The 22055-nt window shown below is 31.9% G+C and overlaps 1 protein-coding gene across 2 annotated transcripts in view; it reads right to left on the bottom strand.

Annotated features, from left to right (window-relative positions):
* The window catches only part of CHD1 (chromodomain helicase DNA binding protein 1), a 71826-nt gene that overhangs the window by 24361 nt on the left and 25410 nt on the right, over positions 1–22055 (bottom strand). For both annotated transcript variants that reach the window (XM_082723843.1, XM_082723844.1), the window contains exons 3-19: positions 20047–20248; positions 18967–19080; positions 17760–17824; positions 15674–15823; positions 15262–15533; positions 13733–13958; positions 13045–13145; positions 12646–12824; positions 11652–11779; positions 10989–11205; positions 10254–10343; positions 9053–9243; positions 8173–8361; positions 6743–6905; positions 5669–5821; positions 3041–3112; positions 2424–2573 (exon numbers count right to left, since the gene is read on the bottom strand). In XM_082723843.1, coding sequence (XP_082579969.1) covers positions 2424–2573; positions 3041–3112; positions 5669–5821; positions 6743–6905; positions 8173–8361; positions 9053–9243; positions 10254–10343; positions 10989–11205; positions 11652–11779; positions 12646–12824; positions 13045–13145; positions 13733–13958; positions 15262–15533; positions 15674–15823; positions 17760–17824; positions 18967–19080; positions 20047–20248 — 2662 coding nt within the window. The remainder of the gene's footprint in view (positions 1–2423; positions 2574–3040; positions 3113–5668; positions 5822–6742; positions 6906–8172; positions 8362–9052; positions 9244–10253; positions 10344–10988; positions 11206–11651; positions 11780–12645; positions 12825–13044; positions 13146–13732; positions 13959–15261; positions 15534–15673; positions 15824–17759; positions 17825–18966; positions 19081–20046; positions 20249–22055) is intronic.

The raw sequence follows: 22055 nt of genomic DNA, 5'->3' as shown, positions 1-22055 counted from the left end.
ATATAAACAGTAGGACCATATAGGGATATTCTGAAAATTTATGGGGACATTTTCATAGTTTTCGAAATCATCAGGTAGGTTTACCAGTACTTTAGAGCAGAGGGACCTGAGACATTGGACATTCAGGCACAAAGAAAAAGTATCTTGAGTCTTTCAAGTCTTATATATGATTTTTAAAAACTTTTAAATTATTTTGAGTCTAAATTTGATTCCATTTTAAGGTAAATAAGAGTTTTAATGAAGTTCTAATTCACACACTTTTTCCCCCAGCATTTTAACTACTGCATAAATCAGTAGATAACAGGATATTATTTTATTTAGATCTCTGTCAAAAATTATTTCCAAATGTGTATAGTACTGGTGTCACCAATAAAATGCATCTGTATTACTCATCTATACTCATTTTGTAGTTGTTGCATATAAATATTTAATAAGAGATATGAAATACCTTGTGTCAAATTTAGAACCAAATACTAGTAAAACCACAGGCACGTGCTTGATTTCACATATATGTGGAATTTGAAAAAAACTAAACAAATGATCATAGGGGAAAAGAGAAGCAAACCAAGAGACTCTTAACAACAGAAAACAAATTGATAGTTACCACCTTGGGGATGTGGGTGGGGCATTAAACAGGTGATGGGGATTATAGAGGGCCCCTGTTGTAATAAGGCGTACCACGTGTTGTATGGAAGAGTTCAAGCACTATAATGTACATTTGAAACTAATAATATACTGCATGTTAACTGGAATTTAAATAAAAATTTAAAAAATAAAAAACACCCAGGAACAGGAAGCAATTTTATTATAATACACTAATAGTCAAATAATAAATACAGCTCAATAATCATTAATAAAAATATGTACCCATATTTATATATTTTAAATGTGTTAAATGATAATTAAATTATATTTAAAAATATAGTTATGTTTATATCACATTTTTTTAAAAGTTTTGTAACATAAATGTAAGAAATCTGTGTTACCATCATTTCATGATCTTATTCAGATATTCTTCCCAAAGGTCTACCATGCAACTTTCTATAGTATTTTATCTAACTGGTTCTTCTAATGTATCCTTTATTTTCTATCACCTATTGGAAAATGTGGTGGCCTTTAATTAGTATCTAAGTAGTATAAATGGAATGAGTCCAGCCATGTGTTAAGGATTTCAATACAGGAAGGTTTAGTGCAATTAACCACTATGCCCCATCTCATTCATAAAACAGGTCTAATTGGACTATTCACAAGGTCCAGCTCACTTATAAGATTACCTTACTTCCTCACCATCTCCTCTCCGGCAGTCTGTAATTTATCTTGGCATGCTATTATCCCTACTTCAAGTGCACCTCTCTTTATAATGTGCGAGTAAGTGTTATGACCTAATTTTAATATTAATTTCTATTCCCTTATGCACCAACATACCCCTGGATCTTTCCTTCCTTGGTACTTCCAATGGAGAATGAGTTCTGCTCTTATTTTCCCATATGTGTAGCTCTATATATTAAAATACGTATTTTTTAAAAAGGTTTTGGGTTGCTGTTGTTTTTCTACCTAAATTGCTATTAGGGCACGCAAATTATTTTCAAATTCATGCATTCAATTCAAAGGAAAGGAGGTGCTAAAAACAGCTGATGTAAAAGTAGTCACTGGGTCTGATGATGTTAAGAACCACTACTGTAAATACAAGCTTTCAGTTAGGGGTATGCAATATTGTTCCAGAGTATAAAAAATTACATAAAGAAGCATAATATATTTCTGATCAGAGTTTTATGAGAATTATTTGGGCAAAATATTTTTTCAATTTAAAATTATGGACAAATTTTTCAGTAGAAGACATGAAATCTTTAAAAGGCAGTATAAATGTGCCCATAAGTCTTTCTATTGTTTGTTATCTCCTGCTTTGGAGAAGTTTGAGAAGCATTACTCTAGATGTAGGTAAATGAATTAAAATACAAAGAACAAGGCATCAGAATGATGACAGGTGGTTTTTCTCAAGGCCTAATATAACAGTATCAGAAAGCTGTATAAAAACTATAAAATCAGAATGGCTTTTTTGCAATCTTATAGGCAAGTGGATAAAATACAGGTTAAGAAAGAGGTAGCAATATACTAAAGAAAATCTCTTTCAGTAGTTAAAATAAAAACATTTTGAAGTTTAGGTTTTAAATGAAAAACAATTGATACTCTATAGCTGTAAACAAAATGTATGATTAAAAGAGAGGGCATAAACCTATTTTGGCAGTTACTTCAATTCTGCCAGCTCTTCTTTTGGTAAATTTGAATTCCTTAGTATTTTACATGTTCAAGAGCAACATGACTGTGTTCTAATGACTTGACCAGGAAGATAAACCAAAATCACTTCCAAACACTGATGATCATAAAAAAAAAATACAAAAGTAAAATTAAAGAAAAAAAAATACCTGTTTCTTCTGCCCAATTCGATGAGCTCTAGCCTGTGCCTGAAGATCATTTTGTGGATTCCAATCAGAATCAAATATAACAACAGTGTCAGCGGAGGCTAAATTAATTCCCAAGCCTCCAGCTCTTGTGGAAAGTAAAAAGCAGAAATCCTGTAAGGAATTATAAATAGGCTCGATTTTAAATTCTTCTAAACTGTGATCTATTAATTAGAGACTGTGATTAATTAGAGAATTTAATAATTTATTTTTTTGAATTTAGAAGAATTTCACCAATAAAACTAAGAAAGTAGTTTTAAAAAACACTAAAATACAAAACCTCTAGCAAAACCAGTCAACAAGACTCTTAAATACAAATATACATGGAATAATATACACCAAATTTAAAAAATTCTAAATGAAAGTGGGCTAATTTATTCTGAATCAAATTAACTGTCCTATGCTGAAACAGTATTATAAAGAAAGGGTAAAATTCTTCAGATTTAAAAAAGAGAATATTGATTTTTAAAAACCTCACAAAGCAAAACTGGGTAACAACAATATGATTTTTTTAAAAAAAAAAAAGCACATACAACTAAAATAGTGATTAAAATAATTCACAATTTTAAAAGCATTCATACCTCTGATCCTTCAGCATTAAAATGATCTAGAGCTTGTTTTCTCAGCTCCCCTTTTATTGATCCATCTAATCTCTAGAAAGAACACAGCAAAATACTGCATATAACCAAATCAAATATTTTAAAATATTAAAATCAACAAGATTAAAATCACTGATACTTAATCAATGAGATTAAGTATGAAAAGGCTATACTGCTTTTGCTAAGACTGTAACAGAGTATAAGGTACCTAAGAAGAGAGAAGACAATGTCCAGGCATTTTGTCTCTCAAGTCTGTGCTCTTAACCACTAAAACTATTTCCCCAGATTATAACAGTAAGTAATGGCAATGGCTACCATTTCACCTGAGTCTCAATGTAAGAAATACACTTTACATATGAATGAGTACACAGTTCTGTACTCAAAGCAAGTTACATGAAATCAATGTACCATGATACACTCTCATATATTAAAAACTATTTCATTTTTTCAAAATATTGGTACAACTCATTAAATTGATTCCCAGATCTATTAATTGGTTTCAGACCACAGTTTTTATAAATGCTGATTAAGTCCAGCGTGGTTACCGGACCAACAGCCATCAATGTCACCGGAGAAATTAGAAATGCAAACTTTTTGAGCCCCATTCCAGATCTACTGAATCAAAAACTCTTGAGAACGGGATCCAGGGACATCTGGGTGGTTCAGTTAAGTGTCTGCCTTTGGCTCAGGTCATGATCTCAGGTTTATGGGATTGAGCCCCACAATGAGCTCTGCACTCAGTAGGAAGTCTGCTTCTCACTCTCCCTCTGCCCCTCCTCCCTGCTCATGAAGGCTCTCTAATAAATAAAAACTTTAAATTTTTTTTTTTAAAAAGAGATAGAGAAAGAGAGAAAGAAACGAAGGAAATAAAGGAAGGGAGGGAAAGAAAGAGGGAGGTAGATCCACCAAAACCCCCTGATTAAGTATGAAAGTCACTGATTTGGGGCACCACGGGTTCTAGTCAAATAGCCTGCATTTGAGTGTCTTCAGTATTCATGGGTGCCTGGACAAGTGATCTTAACTTTTTACCTTGTTCATTTTGTTCTCAGGGAATGATCATAATAGTATATTTCCCTCACAACATTCAGAGCATTCAGTGAGAGAAAACAGTAAAAACACTTAGCTCAGTATTGGATATATACTGAGTGCTTACTAAACACCTGCTCAAAATATAGATTTTAAATACTGCTATTTGTTTCCTTTTCATTAACAACTGCAATTAGTAAACTTTTAAAATACAGTGGCTATATCATTTATTGAAATATAACTAGACCAAAAGAACAGTAAAGATAGTTTTCTCTGGGAATTAATCTGGGAATGAGAAGGCATAAGGGGCACAGAACTGCTGACAACAAGCACTTCTTTACTCTATTGTTTTGACCATGTACATATACTAGTTGGACTAAAAACAACCAAGAGAGAGTTGAGGTGGGCACAGAGGGGTGATAAGGAGAAATACGATGGTAGCTGAAGGGTAGTTTCTTTTTGAGGGAACAAAACATTCTAAGATTGTGCAGTTGGCTGCCCAACTCTGTGCATATATTAAAAATCACTTTACTGTACACTTTAAATGCATGAATTGCATGGGAAGGAAATTACATCTCAATAAAGCTGTTACAAAAAACAATGATACTTGTTCCACTTTTCCCCTAGCCTGAATGACTATTTCTCAACCATGTTCATATCACCAAAAACCTGTCCTTCAAAGCACATTACCAGAGTTGTAATGTTATTTTTATGTATAATTACCTGCTTAATATCTATCTCCCACATTATGATTTAAATTCTAACAGAGCAGGAATTATGTCTGTTGAGATTCATCCTTATAATTCTGCTTCTGTTTTATTTCCTGCAGTAAATATATGACATTAACTAGTTACAGGATTGAAGTTCACTAGGTTCTAGGGACTGTTCATAAAGGATTAAATAAGGATTAAACAAATTATTAGAAAGTATTGAGATTAGCACCTGTCTCTTAACATTAAACACTCATTCATGTTAGCTTCAATTATACTGAATAGATTTCAAAATAAATAATGAATAAATGAAATATAAGACCATTTGGTCTTTAGTACCTTCCTTAGAGTCATCTGTAGTTTTATTCAGCAAGCTATGTAATCAGAGTAACTATAAGAACATTATTCTTCAGAATCTGTAACAGTCCGGCCATTTCGATTTGAGCAGAGAAGTACAGAATTAAAATAAAAATTAGAGAAAAGAAAAATTGCTTTGCTGCTAAATCTAAGTCAAAAAGGAAAAAAAAGGAATAAATTCTACCTGGGGAGGAAGAGAGAGAGAGAGGAGAGGGCAAAGGCAGAGGTAGATGGCTCCACAGCCAGTGCAGAGCCTGACTTGGGGCTCAATCTCGACCATGAGAGGACCTGCGCCAAAATCAAGATGCAGGAGCTTAACTGACTGAGCCACCAGGCACCCCACAAATAGAAATTTTTAAAATAGATAACAGTATCTTAGAAGTACAGTTTATATAAAAATCTATACAGAAGAATTTCAAAGGTAATTGTGTAGAATACACTCAAGAATCAGATAAAAATTTTTTAAAAAATCAGATAAAATTTAAGTCAACAAAAAAGAAAAAAATGAAATGCTTACTTGAAAGGGGAATTGACGATATTTCAAATATTCTGCAAGAATATCTAACATCCGCACCATTTGAGAAAAAATAAGAACTCTATTGCCTCGTTCTCTTAGACGAATTAACAGTTTGTCAAGAAGAATCAATTTTCCGCTACTACGGATTAAGTGCTAGAAACATTAAATTACAAATGTTACATCATGTGAAAAAAAATCAATCACATTAAATAAATACTCCACTTAATACTTCATCTTCTTTAATTATTTAACATCAAAATTGTTTTTATAATGGTGGAATATAGTTTATTTCAGTTTACAAAATTTTCTAGAACCTTTCTAGAAATCAAAATTGTTTTTATAATGGTGGAATATAGTTTATTTCAGTTTTCAAAATTTTCTAGGACCTTTCTAGGATCACTCTGATCTACGCCAGCTAGGATTTTCCTTGTCATTCAGCACCTAGGTTTTGTCATGTTTTGGAGGTAAGGGGATGGGGGGAGTAGTTTCACTTCACTGGCTAGTCATTACAACTTCTTCTCCAAAAATCTTTGAAAAACAATATACTGAAAGAAACAGCTACTAAGCAACTAAAGGTTTTAAAACAATAAAAAAACATATTTGAATTTATACATATCAGTCACTGAACCTAGGACTTTAAAGCACTGCTGGAGTAGGATGGCAGTTGTGCCTTCTACATACTTCTCATCCATCTTCCAGAAGTGACAGTTATGGTAAAACCTGAGGTTAAGATGTCTTTCTCAAGACTACCATTTGCCATATCACAAATTCAGCACATTCACTGAAGTGAATTTCTGTCAATTAAGAATATATTAAGGGATTTCTGCTGGATAGACCTTGTTACTCCATACAAATCCATTTTTAGAAAATGATCAAAATAATAAATTGAATAAATTATCATTTTAAAGGCTTTTTTTAATAAATACTAAAAAAAAAAAATTCTTTAATTATACCATAACCAAAGAGAAATTTTAACTAATACATTAAAGCCTTGTACCATTTTCAGTTATAACTGCAATAAGCATTTCTAGAATTTTGTTTTACCACAGAGTAACAATATTTTAAAATCCTTACTTGTAAGGCCTCCTGTTTATTATAGAATTCATTATTATCTGGTGGTTTAATGAGGTAGCAATGGTTACAACATTTCTTTAGCTCCATCATAATGTTCAAAAAGCCTGAGGTACTGCCCTTGGAACCTTTGCTTAGGGCTTTGTAATTCCTAGTTAATATCCATCTGTTTAAAGAAAAAAAATAACACAAAAATGAGGTTCAGCACAATACTTACCAGGATGAATTCTAAAATCATGAAAAAACAATCAAGCACCAAAGCAAAACTGCACCATTACAAAGTTCACAACTGGATATACAACGGACCAAACCCCATTCACAAGACTAACTTCATTCATAAAATTAATGAGAAAACAACATATAACTTGTTATCTGAGCAACATACAGTAAAGGCTTAATGTAACAGTGAGTATAGTGTATTAATCCTTTTTCTCCCGAAGTTACTTCAAAAATGGATCAACTATGATCTATATTAACCTTCCTACAAATTTTATTACATTAGGCAACCAAAACATAGACATGTAAGAAACCTCATGAGCATACCTGGCTTACCCACATTGCCTTCTCTAAATTACAATTAAACAATATATATGCAACTTGTAGAAAAATTATGGGTGGTTATTTTTATCAGTCCAAACTATTTATGTAACTATATAACATTTCCTCTCACCACAATATACTTTGTCTTCTAACATCTTTTATTTTCCTTTCTATAAGGTTAGTCTGGGAAAGGACATGAAACAATTTTATGACTGATATGCCTCAGAATGATATGGGGGGGGCAGGGAGTGGGAATAGCTAGAGATAAAATAAGACTGTCTGTGAGCTGAAAACAAACCCGAGGGTTAATTCATGCAAAAAATATATTCCTTTTCATGTATGGTACTTACAGCTTTTACCATGCAATAAATTTTTCAGAATCCAAATGCATGTATACAGCAGTGCATTTTATGCAATTAAATGTTTAAATAGCTTTTAGGACAAATATTACCTTTTGATTCTTTGAAGTAGAAGTAGTATTGTATAGATCTTACATACAAATTTATCTTAAGTATGATTAATATTCCTCAACAGGGGGCCTAAAATTTTAAATTCTACATTTGTCAATTACGTAATCATCATAACTACAAAATAGTGCCTTAGTATCACTAACAGGTAAGTATTATTAACACTTAACAGAACCCTCTATATGGTAACAGAGCACAAAACAGAGAAACACAATTAATCATGATTAGTATTAGGTTACCCATGGTCTTGAACATGCCATTTAAATTCTTTGCTTCAAGAGCCTATAGAATAAACCTATTCTAAAATTCAACAATTGTTACTACTCTAAGAACACACTACAGGGTTGGGGGGACACTTCAATGAGACAAGGTTACAGGGGGTTATTTAGAATTAAATGTCCAACACGTGGTCTGTTTACGGCTTACTTGTAATACTGTTTCTGTAAAGCACTCATTTCCATTCTTAAAATCTGCTCAACCTTGGCAGGAAGAGATTTTTCCACATCTTTTTTAACTCTGCGTAACAGAAATGGCTCAAGCTCCTTGTGGAGGCTTGCATAACCATATTCTCTGCCTTTTCCATGTTCTTCTTCAAAATCTTCCCAGGAAGAAAACCTTAAAAATGTAAGAAATGGAAGAACTACTGAAAAAAAGTCATTGAATATGAGATTTTTGAGAGTACTCATATATAAACAAAATACAGACTTTCAATAAAAGAGATTTGCTGTTATTAGTCACTTCTAAGAACCATCCTTTCCAAGAAATCTGTCATGTATCCAAAGGTGAAACAAAGCTGTTCTATAAAATTATGATTCTCTTTGAGTTAAAGATGTTAAATAAAATTAAAGTATTTTCAAATACAGGATTTTCACTATAATATTTCTCAAAGAATTTTAAAATTCTGAAAAAAGAATTTGTCATCTTGAACAAGTTATCTGACCTTTATCTACTCTAGTTTTCCTCATATAGAAAAAGGGATTATTATTGTTATTACTGCTCCTATTAAATACTAAGAAGGATACTGTTTCAGTTTTCCAAATGAATTTTATTTTGAACAAGGGCAAAATGAACTGTTGTAATTTATTACACATGACTTAAACTTGCTTATTTACAAAACTGAAAAAATATTAGAAATATGAACTGCTGCATGTCACTTCCCTTTTTAATTTTCCTTCTTAAAAATCTGTGATCTAATGTTCTAGGGCAATAAAACTTCTTATGGACCTTATGACCTACATTAATTATTTTACTGTGAAGCGTAACATATAAAACTAATATTAAAACTATATATCCCAACGTATCTTACTTTTCTGGCATAATGAAATGTAGCAAAGACCAGAGCTCTTTGAGGGAGTTTTGTAGAGGAGTTCCAGTAATGAGGAGACGATGATTGGACTTAAAGTCTATTAAAGTTTTATACAGAAGAGAGTCATCATTCTTTAATCGATGTGCTTCATCTACACCTATAAATGCCCAATTTAGACCTCCAAGGAATGCCTTAAAATGAACAGAACACAGTTAACATTTTAAGAGAAAAATTAAATTCAAGTTACTAAACTCAGGCAAACTGAAATTAAAAGCAAACTTTTTTCAAATAAAAATTATATATTTCAAGATTTATTGAAATCCTCAAAGTAACTCAACATGCAAAACAAAGTTCCTTCGATGACGAATTCACTCATTGGAAAACAGAGAAAGGCAAATGAAAGTTTTTACTAGCTTACACATTCAAAAAGGAAAAAGAAAAACAATTGTATCATTAAAATAGTATCATTTAAAATTTTTCACAAAAGATTTTTAGCTTAAGGCCAGCGGAAGCCTCTATTAATGTCAATTTAGAGAAAGAAAATAGGATACAAATTTGGACATGTCTTATTCCAAGTGTAGAAATAATTTACTGTATGATTTTTATATCATAAAAATAATATATGGATCTCCAATATATAAATGTGGGTCTCTGACTTAAAACAGAGCCAGGCCTCATTCTGCTATTTAATGGTTGCATAACCTCTTTTGAGATAGAATTTTTCTTTCCAATAAAATAGAAAGAGCAGTATCTTATAAAATAGATGGGAATTACTTGAGATATGAACTATAAAGAACTAAACAGACAACATCTATAAAGCATTTAGTATAGTGCTTCACCCAGAGGTAGCTTAATTCTTTCAGATATTTTCTTCTCTTTAAAGATCTTACAAATCAACACACTATACCAAACTAGTTTTATATAAGTCAATAGTTGGTAAACTTTTCTTGTAGAGGCCCAGATGGTAAATATTTAAGCTTCTTGCAGACAAATGTGTGTTGATCTCTGTCACATATTCTTTGTTTATACACCATCTAAAAATGTAAAAACCATTCTTCGCTCAAAAGTTATGAAATATAAGCCAGATTTGACCCAGAGGATGTGGTCTTCTGACCCATGATTTATCTTCTCATCCTAACCACAATATATGGTAAAGCAAAAATTAATATACTCCAAACAGAAAAGCATAGGTAATACACACCTTATCCTTCAATAAAATTTCATAAGTTGTTAAAAGTATATTAAATTTTAACCGTTTGGTCTGGGGATGCATCCATTCATGAGTTCTTATCTATCAAGAAATTTTGAAGATAATTTTAAGACAAACATTAAGAAAAGTACACTTATATTTGAGTACCTAAAAAAAAAATCCCTCCAAAATACAGAAAAAACTATGTTTGTTTACATAATAAAATCATTTTAATTCTTAACACAGTCCAACAAGCTACAATCATCTTACTTACAAATAAAAATACAAACAGCACAGCATTTCAAAGCCTATAAAAGTAAAGCAGACATGCTTTTAATACACACTTCCCACTGAAGGAAGTTCTCATTTAATAAAACATAAATGATTAATTCATTTTATAACAGCATTTATGGATGATATACAATATACAGGTCTGCTTCACAATATTTAGAAGGAAAGTACTCTGTAGAGGTACAGATCAAACAAAACTGGCAAAGCATTAAAACTGTGAAGCTGGAGATGGACACACAGGGATTTATTGTTTTCTTCTGTCTGCTTTCATGTATATTTGAAACTTTCTATAAGAAATTAGAAAAAAATATATATTACATAAAGTAACACTCAGCTAAAATTTGTCTTTTGTTACAGCCAATTGTACTGAATACTTTGTGGCAAGTTTTATACTAGAAACTAGGACTATAAAGACTAGTGTGTCTAGATTTCTAAATTTGTGAAGAAACAACTTACCATATTTCTACTGTTAATGTCACCTAAATAAACCACAGCATTCATTTGAGAAGCCCATGTCTGAATTTCCCTTTGCCAAGAAGTAAGAGTGGAAAGTGGTACCACTAACAGAAAAGGTCCATATAATTGATGTTCATGAAACAAATAGTTCAGAAATGAGATCGTCTGTATTGTTTTTCCAAGGCCCATTTCATCAGCAAGGATGCAACTATTTCCTCTACAAAATTAAGAACAAAAATTATGTATACAATAGATTCAAATTTATAAAGAAACCTTTTCACATAACCCACGTACAAATTTAAACAGTTAAAATTAATCTGAAAGGTATACAAATATATCACTTTTACTAGCTATCAATAATAAGTAAAGGCTTCTGCAATAGTATGAGAGAAGTACACAAAGTTTGCCATTTTAGTCCAAAGGAAGCTTAAAGAATAACAATAATATGAAGTAGTGCAGCACTTAAACAGGTTAAACTCAAACTCCACTGGATTTTCTTCTATAGTATTATTAAGTATTACTTACACACTAAGGAAATTCAAAAGCCTGCATATAAATACCAAACGGTCTTTATCCTTGATATTGGTGTAAATCTTTTCCAAATCCTGTATTTGTAAAATCTGTATGCCCTCAAATTAAACAGACAATTCAAAATATACTTACTTGCACCAAGAGTGAGCAAGCCAATTTAAACCATTCAGTTGATAATCTCTTAATTCTAAACTCTCATGTCCTCCAATATAGGATGGTTGCTTTTTTAGGGCTACAAATCTTGGCCTTTGTTTTAATACCTTAAGTAGAAATAAATGAGTAAGAAGAACTATCAAAATGAGAGAATTTTTAAAGATCAAAATCTTAGCTTTTACCATAAATTCTGAAATTTTTTCTAAAATTTCAGGCTCAGAAATTCCATGACTCAAAATCTCAAGATTCATTCAAATAAGACTCTATTCTCTTACTGTAACAACAATGTACAGTGAAATATTTTGCCCTCCTTTTTGGAGAAAATAATGACAGAAATAAGTAAGTTCCTACTGAAATACTTCAGTCTTACACAGTTCGCAAGATAGAGCTATCTTAAATTCATTCATTTAACTGCTGGTGCAGCCCTGACCTAGAAATAAACTATACAACTGGCTTAAAAGAAATCTCTGATTTCTAAATTACCATTATCAATTTAATTCAATCTTATAGTAAGAAAACAAATTCTAGTAGTATACAGACCCTCAAAACTATGGTTAATAATGTCTCTAAGTATAAAGATCTTATATTAGGCAAGGTAGTCCTGGGTACTACTTCTTTTCTTATGGGTATGTCCCTCTTTTCTTTCCCAACTTCAGAGAAAATATTCACTACCTTTTAAAGCAAGCATATACATCTATTTTCTAGGGAATTTCCCTTATTTGGTCTCCCCAAGACACTCCTCAGAACTACTGCCACCAATTTATCACCTTCCTGACCGTTTCACTCACCAAGGCTAAAAGACAGCACCACATCTAAGACCACAGAGCAATCACCAGAACACTCTTTCTATCAACCAAGCAGTTCCCTCTCTTAGCTTCTCTGAAATCAGGATCTAACTCTCCATTTGGGCTTGTAATATTTATGATGTGTAAATACTATTTTCAATTAGTTAAAAATTCCAAACAATACTCACTTTGCAATCTTTAAAAGGAGTGGTTTTTGATTGATTCCTGCTAAAATACTCATCTATGCATGCTTGAAACTTTTTGGAAATTAGAGCTCCATCCTCCCAGCTGCACTCTGAGTATGGAAGGCCTTGCCATTTACAGTAATAATCGGGATAACCAGCTGCTGACTTCTGATTGGAATGAGCTGTGAGATAAATCAGATACTTATTTATTTTCACAATGCATCTTATCCAAGGACTAATCTTTAGTAAAAAACTACATAAGCAAAAAACAGTCATCTGGTTTACATTACCCTATTACAGTAAGACTAAACTACTGTATTCGATGTGTAAGCAGTAAATTTAAATTTTTTTCAGATCAAGCATGGAAAGATAAAAGTTCAGTGAGAATCATTTATTACTAACCAATTATTCGTTCCACAATTTGATACTGTTTGTGTAGATCATCTGTAAGTTCTTGCTGGCAATTATAATATTCCACATCTTCTGGAGAAGCATTTTTCAACCTGAAAGATTATTAATCCACAAATAGACTTCAAAATCTCCCCTAAATAACCATTCCCCCATACTATCTGTAGCACAAAATCTCCCATTTGCCACCTATCATGTGAGTCAGCTGAATAATGAAGAAACTGAAATAGAAATAAAGTGAAGCATCATTAATTTTTAATTTTAAAAATGTATAATTTATAATATATATGAGACACATTCTACATGATTATCATTAACAAGAAGTTCAGACATGGCTATTCCCAAAAGTTTACCTTCAAATACAATTTAAATCTATAAATAGTTATTTTAGGTCATTGCATTTTTTTAAAAAAGATTTTATTTATTTATTTGACAGAGTGAGCACAAGCAGGAGGAGTGGGAGAGGGAAAAGCAGGCTCCCCTCTGAACAAGGAGTCTAATGTGGGGCTGTTATCCCAGGACCCTGGGATTCTGTCCTGAGCTGAAGGCAGACACTTAACTGACTGAGCCACCAGGCATCCTTTGGGTCACTGGACTCTTGACTATGTATTCCTTATTAACAAACCCTTAGTAATCATCTTTGAACTGTTAAAAAGTTAAGTAAAATATAAAACATATTTACCATCTTTTTGTTTCCTGATCTTTTTTCTTATAGTTATCCAATTTTTTCATTCCTCTAACATTCTGCTGCTTAAGGGTTTCTTCTGTCTCCCAAGTATTGTGAATATGGGACCATCCTTTCCATTTAATCAAATATTGGATCTCGCCTGGTTCCTTGTTTTTTTCAAATCCTGCATTTGGGTCACCATCTGCTTCAACTGCATAGATGGTTGTAGTAGCACCAGTAGCTGAAAAAGAAAACACAATACATTCCATGTAATTCTGTTATAAGACCATTTCCTTCAACTCAAAAATTCAAGAATATGAATAAAAATATATGTTTTTAAATAAGTAAAGAATCAGTGTAGAGAATGTAAGGATAATTGTATTACACATACATAAAAGAAACTCCAAATTTTAGAATGGAAAGATTATCTAATTTAATCCCCTCAGTTTTAAAATTAGAAAAAACAAGGTCAAAACACAGTGGCACACCTAAAGTCATACAGCAATTTATAATAACCAATGACTGGCTGCCTGATAACTGGAAATAAAATATGGAAAATCACCTTTAAAAACTCCAAAATCATTATGTTGGAGATCTGTACCCTCATGTTCATTGCAGCATTATTTACAACAGTTAAGACATGGAAACAACCTAAGTATCCCCTCAACAGATAAAGAAAATGTGGTACACATATATAATGGAATACTATTTAGCCACAAAAAGAAGGAAATCCTGCCATTTGCAACAATGTGGATGAATTTGAGGATATTACACTAAATAAATTAAGTGAGAATAAGACAAATACCATATGATCTCACTTACATATGGAATCTAAAACAAACAAAAACCTCATAGGAAAAGAGATCATCAGATCTGTAGTTACCTGGGGCAGCCAGCAGATGCCTGTGGGGGTTAATAATGTAGATGTATACAAGCTTCCTGTTTTAAGATAAGTAAGTATTGGGGATGTAATGTACAACATAATGACCATAGTTAACACTGTTCTACAGTTTATTTAAAACCTACTCTAATGGTAGATTTTAAAAGTTATCACAAAGAAAAAAAAATTTCTTTTTCTTCTCTTATTCTATCTATATGAGATGATGGATAAATATAAACTAAACTACCTGTGGTAACAATTTTGCAATGTATGCAAGTCATGCTGTCAATCTTAAATTTATACATTGTATGTCATATCTTGATAAAACCAAAAAAAATGCATGTCAAGACAACTAAAAACCCACAGATTAGAGATGAAAGAAAAAACATTTAAAAATAGCCAAACTATTTGTGAAACTGAAAGCACCTATATAACAACCATTATTTAGGTATGACAACAAAAAAACTGAAATACATAGTTTATAAGAATTTTTCTAATTGTCTGCAATGAACACAGTCAGGTTAAGTGGATCATGTGCAAAGAAAATATTCAGGCTAAGCAAAGTATATTTTCCACCCTCTTCGCTTTCAAAACTGAAATATCTTCAAGAAATACTTCAGTAAATATTACTGAAATAAACAATAAATATTTTTTAAGAAAATACCTCCTTTTCTCCCAATCCGACAATCCATAAAACGTTCTATTGTTTCAAATTCTTCTTCCTCAGGTTGAGGAACATCCTCTCCACAGACCTCCAGTAGATCATCAGAATCTGTTTTCATTTCTTCATCTTCTTTATAGCTAACATTGACAGTTGCCTGGCGACGAGAACTTCTTTTATCATTATCATAATCTTCTTCATCATCTTCCTCCTCAGATGAATCAATCTGTCTCTTTTTTTGTCCAAGAATTTTCTTCCCATTTTTTGCCTTAGATCTAGGTAGGGAAGACCAGGGGATAGAGGTTTTTCACAGAAACACTAGCATATAAAACAAGATGCAAGACACTATATACAGAAAGAGTACCGTCTGTAACCAACAATTTTCAGGATCAAATTGAAAACATACTATACTTACCTATTTTGAGGTTTTCTGCTTTTAACTTTGTTTTTTGGCTCATAATCAGATTCTGTTTCATCACAACTGCTTTTATCTCTTTCTTCTTCAGATTCTGAATCTGAACCAGACTGAGATGGAGATCCTGACCCAGACATTTGCCAGTCTTCACTGTATATAGAATATATAAAGTATGTTTGTTTATCCTTACATCGTATAGCAAATTTATATATCTGATAAAAGTACAAATATATCTGATAAAAGTACAAAAAAAAAAATCAAACTGAACTACATTTCAGTTACTATTAAAAAAGCTGTTGCTTTCAACCACACGAACATATTACCATGTGAGTAGAGTAAAAAAAATGCTAGAAAATATTCTTCACAGATTTCTCCCATAACTGTAGAGTTTTGTTAATCATTTAGTTACACTTCAATGAATGGCAAATAAGGAAATGTTATTCTAATTATCTCTGTGGATGAAAACATAGTATGCTATTTAAAGAATCACAGGCTTTAATTTTGAAAATCTTGTAGAATTATATTTGCCCTCTCTAAAAAAAAAATTCTAATCCCATTTATTTTAATTCTCTGGAGACTGTGATTTTTAAAAATATACACTCTGAAACTGATTTTTAAAGTAGTACATGTTCATTAAGAAGCCTAAAATACAGTATAGAAAAATGTATATTAAAAAAATCAGTCCACTTTAACCAACAGTCAATGAGCAGTTTACCTTTATTGCTATTTTTAGTCTACTCATTCTATTTAATTCTAATACACATATAGAGAAAAATTACTGGCTGCAAATGTTAATATTCTACTATAATATAAACTTCAAATGGAAGATACATATTAAATTCTTATATATACACCATATCCTTTTCTCACAGCTACTGCTTCTACTCCATTCCTCTGTATCTCTTGTGTCAATTATAACTTTGTCAAGAGTTACATAAGCAAGCACATATGCTAAAATCCAGTTTATGATAAAAACATGAGCAGCAATTTCTTTTTTATCTTGAGATCTTTTTAGAGCTTGCAAATTAGAAGTAGCAATACGTAGAATATATGAAAGTACCTCCAATTCACTATTTTTTAGAACACAAATTACAGTGATTTTTATATTTAACCAAGCCTACCCATCATCCCAAATCATTAATTTTTAAAAATTATTTGGCTGTACCTCTGCTAAGTTTACAAATTACTAACTCAGTGGAAGAGTTTAGAGAGCTGATGAGACACAGTAGCTGAAAATGTACTTCATAAACTAAAAGACAGATCTGAGGAAATTAGCCAGAATGTAGCACAGAAATAAAGGGATAAAAACACATGATACAGTAAGATTAATGAAGATGGATGATCCAGCAGATATATAAAATAGATATAATCCAATATGACTGATATATATTAATAACAGTACCAGAGAGATTTATAGGATAAGAAAATGTCCAAAAAACAGGAATCCTCATATTGAAGATATATGAGTAAATAAAGTGGAATAAATAAATAACAAATCCAGACCAGACACACCAAAGTGAAACTACAGAATATTCAAGACAAATAGAAAAATAAGACCTAAGACAATGGAATAATATTTTTGACAAAATGAAAGAGAAAAAAAAATAGACCATCTAAGTAACTGAACTGAGAATCTGATGTACTCTTAAACACCTTCTGAGTCAGGATGTTTAGGAAATTATAGTGAGTTTCTAAATGAGTTCTACATAGAAAGTAAATTTCACATGCAGATGAACAGTAAGATAGCTATTAACATAAATTAACAGAATTACCTAAATTTCTACCGGTCCCTACACTTCTACATAGTTTTCCCAAGTTATTAAAATTTTCTGATTTTATGACCAAGTAGAACTCTGGAGTTTAAAAATACAAAGGAGAGAGGGGTTATAGAAGATAAACAAGTGGCACAAAAATCTCAAGTTCTCAGAGAAAAATGGATATTAAAAATTAATGGTTTAAATTAATCTAATAAGATGCCATGAGCCAAGAATTTACATAATTCTACTTTTGACAATTTTTCATAAAGAAACACAACATCAAAAGGTCTTCCTGATATGACAATGATTGGCTGAACAAAATGACATACTCTTTATGTTTTTTCCTTTTGACCTCATTCGATGAGTCATCAGAATCTTCACTGCTGGAGGAATCCTACAAAGAAAAAACAAAGCTAATGATTAGAATTTGACCGTGGTATCAAATTTTTGCTTGTCATACTATTAAACATTCACTTTGCCAATAACGCTATATATATATTATATATATAATGTATAATATATATATACAATGCTATATATATTATATATAATATATAATAACTATATATACATATAACTATATATATAACCATGTTGTTATATTTGTACCATTAGCACATAAAGTAATAGCATCTTTATTACAAATTTATTTAACACAGCCATTGAAATTAGGTAAATAATCACAGTGTCAGCATTTTATGCAACACCTTAAAATCTACCACCTCTAGAAACCATTATTCTTGCCTAGTATGGCCTCAAAAAGGAATTGTAATTGTTGGTATATTCAAATTTGGATTCAATATATTAATATTAAATAGGAAATATACATTTTATATTTATAAATACATGTGTGTTATATGTGGTAAAAATATATAAACATATATTTAATAAAATATATTAAAATAAAAATATTTTTAAAATTTAATATTATCCTGCCCCATTAGACCGTTTTTGATAGAGTTCTTTCTGAATGTTTCTGTACAAACACACATGCTGGTATACTTACGTGTGCACAGGAACTATACTGTTTGTATCTACAGCCTATTCTTTTAAAAAGAGATGTGACTTATTCATATTCTATACAAATGATTTAACAGACACGTTTGTCTGTATATTTTCACAGTATTCACATTTAGTTTATTTCTAGTTTTGCTGTGATAAGCAAATGTACACACGTCTGTTAGGATTAATTCCTAAAAGTGGAATTACTGGATAATAACATATGTATATTTCAAGGCTCTTGATACACATACTTTTTTCCTCATCCTTTCAGAACACTGTGATAATTTCATAAACACCTACACCTAGTTAAATGATTGGGCATAATATCTACTTTTAAAATAATTTACTTATTTGTAAAATAATTTACTTATTTACTATATTTACTCATTTACTTATTACTTACTTATTTGACAGAGACATGGTGAGAGCGGAAAACAAACAGGGAGAGTCGGAGAAGGAGAACCAGGGCCCTGGGATCATGCCCTGAACCACCTAGGCATCCCTAAAATCATAGCTTTCATGATGAAAACTCACCTCCTCTGTTCCACTATTAGATGAAGCCTGCTGCTGTTGCTGCTGCTGCTGCTGCTGCTTCTTGAGCATTGCAGATCTCTGCACGGCCAGTATACTAGGGCTAGATTTCCAAAACTGTAACAGAAATATAACCAGTGAAGGATGAAATTTTGAAAAAAACAAAAAAGGGTTAATTTACTGATCAGCAGTACCAGCATTATCACTGCCTCCAAATAATAAGTTAAGACTCTTTTCTGTACTCACATTATGTGTAATACAATATTATGGCAATTAAAATAAAATTCTGAGCTTTAGTTGCATATAAAAAATTTATGGTGTGCTGAGTTCATAAACAATACTAATCAATATATTCTTTGGTGCTCCATATTATTTTCAAAAAACAAACTGACAATCTGTGACACTTTTGCTACTGGAAAAGTAGCTGCCTGGTTTTTTAATTAATGTGAGGTGACGATGAAGAGCTTGAGTCAGAATGCAAATCAACTATGTCACTAAATATATAGTTTCAGTTCAACTGACTTTTATTTTCATTTATTTACTAGACAGTAAGATTTTCTCCATGGCAGAAGATATGTGTTGATGTACATTCTGGCCCAAAAATCTTATTATGACTGGTACTCTAAGTAATACTACTGTATTCTATTATGAGGAATAGACAGGTTTTAGTAAATCTTGTATTAGCCTTTTTCAAACAGAATGACTCTTAGCCTACTCTACCAAGTTATCTTCAAGGAAGCACGTTCTCTTAGATTCCCCTATCAGCAATAAAGTATCTCCTTTGAAGATCTTGAAAATACAGATCAGAAACTCTAAGATTAACAGAAAGATCTCATAAAACCTTTAATTTTTATCCAGGAGACAATGAATATTTATGAAACTCAGTTTCTGCCTTAGAAAGTGTTTATTTTGTACTTGCTTGACCTCTTCTCTTCCAGCCAATCAAGTCCACAGATACTTTACGTTTGAGAAAGTAAATTTTCATGTTTAAAATTAATGTTTTCTAAAAGCTAGACTAAGAATGTTATAAATTTTCCCAAAGTAGTACAAGAAATCAATCTTTTAGGATACTTTATTTATTACCTCAGCTCCATCAACTTTCGGTGGTTTTGCTTGGACTTTGTTTTCTCGGGAAGTGTCTGATTCAGACTCTGACTGACTGCCCGATTCAGATCCGGATTCAGAGTCACTGCTACCTGACTGGCTACTGCTTCCATCACTACTGCTTCCAGAACTTGAACCAGATCCTGAGCCCGAAGCTGACCCAGAATCATCATCCGACTGGCTACAATTTGAAAATAAACAGATTTCAAACAAAATTTATTAGGAATTTAATTTTCCCTGAAAGTCAGCAGAAAGCCTCAAATCTTTAAGCCTCGTTTATTTCATATTTCAACATTCCATAGCCAAACAGACAGAAAAAAAGAATATTAATCTATAATAAATGACTTACTTTGTAGATTTAGTACAGTTTTGACAAAAACATAAGCCATCAGATCACAATCTCCCTCCAAGATAATAAGTAAAATCTATCAAACACAAAATCCTGAGCTAGAAACTTGGGAAAACAAGAAATTGAAGCCATATAGTCCCTATCCTTAAAAGGCAATTTAACCATAAGAACTCTAATGGAGAAATTGTGTGAAGAAAACAATTAATGTACTGAAAATTTTCAGTCATAGGTAGAAAAAAAACTAGTTTCTACTTGTTTTTAAATTATACCTGTACTCTACCAGTCTGGGGGAAAATAATTTATTAAAATTAAGCTATGAAAAAGGGTGTCTGGGTGGCTCAGTCGGTTAAGCATCTGCCTTTAGCTCGGGTCATGATCCCGAGGTCCTAGGGATGGAGTCAACACATCCGGCTCCCTGCTCAGAGGGGAATCTGCTTCTCCCTCTCCCTCTGCTCCTCCCCCAACTCATGCTAACGCGCGCGCTCTCTCCAATAAATAAAATCTTTCAAAAATTTTTTAAAAATTAAAAAATGAAATTAAGCTATGATAGAATATAATTTACTAAAAGAAAAAAATCAGTAATTGCTTCTCGGAGTATCACTGAATCTCTCATGGTTCCACAGTAATAAATCAGAAATAGTAAATTCTCACAATCTTTCCTAACCTCTGTATATCACATGTGAAAGCAATTAACAGTTCATTGAGAAACCACTTTTTTTCCCATTACTAATTTTCAGTCCAAAGTAGTCTAGAAATGGTCAGGACTATACAGGTGACTCTGTAAATTACTATTATTCCCAAGGCCATTTGTTCACATAGTGTTTACATCTGAATTGTTGAAAACCAGGGCATTAAATTCTTTATATACACGTTTGATTCACCTTTTATTGTACTTTCACCTAGCTTTTTTTTTTTTTAAAGATTGTATTTATTTATTTGATAGAGAGAGACCTAGCAAGAGAGGGAACACAAGTAGAGGGAGTAGAAGAGGGAGAGGCAAGCTTCACACTGAGCAGGGAGCCCTATGCCGGGGCTCGATTGCAGGACCCTGGAATCATGACCTGTGCTGAAGGCAGATGCTTAACGACTAAGTCACCCAGGCGCCCCTAATTTCACCTAGCTTTATGACAAACAACAGATAATGTAGTTTATGTATACACAGTTCAACTCAAGCTTCATCATCCTCTACTGTAATTTTCAGAAATACCACCAGATGGAGGTATTATTCTAAAGAAATAGACTGCAATATTAAAAGTAATTCCTTTATAAAAATTTCTCCTTTTCTAGAGCAAGGAGTTTATTTTTCACATGGAAACACAGACATAAAAGTTTGAAAGAAGACTTCTGATTCCAAAAGTTAGATATAAATTAAATGCTTAAAATGCAAACATTTGCATATCTGAAAGTCTAAGAATTGAGTAGAATAAAATTTTCACAGAAACAGAAAAAATTTGCCTTTTAAAGTCTATGATATCAAGACCACGTTTTTTAAAAATAGATTTATTCATTTATTTTAAAGAGAGAAAGAGAGCATGGATGTAAGTAAGAAGAGGAGCAGAGGAAAAAAGAAAGAGAATCTTTAAGCAGACTCCCCACTGAGTGCAGAGCCCAACAGGGGGGCTCAATCTCTTGCTCCTGA

This window comes from Mustela nivalis, assembly GCF_964662115.1.
Source record: "Mustela nivalis genome assembly, chromosome: 3".
Taxonomy (NCBI): Eukaryota; Metazoa; Chordata; class Mammalia; order Carnivora; family Mustelidae; genus Mustela; species Mustela nivalis.
This window is presented reverse-complemented; position numbering and strand designations above follow the sequence as displayed.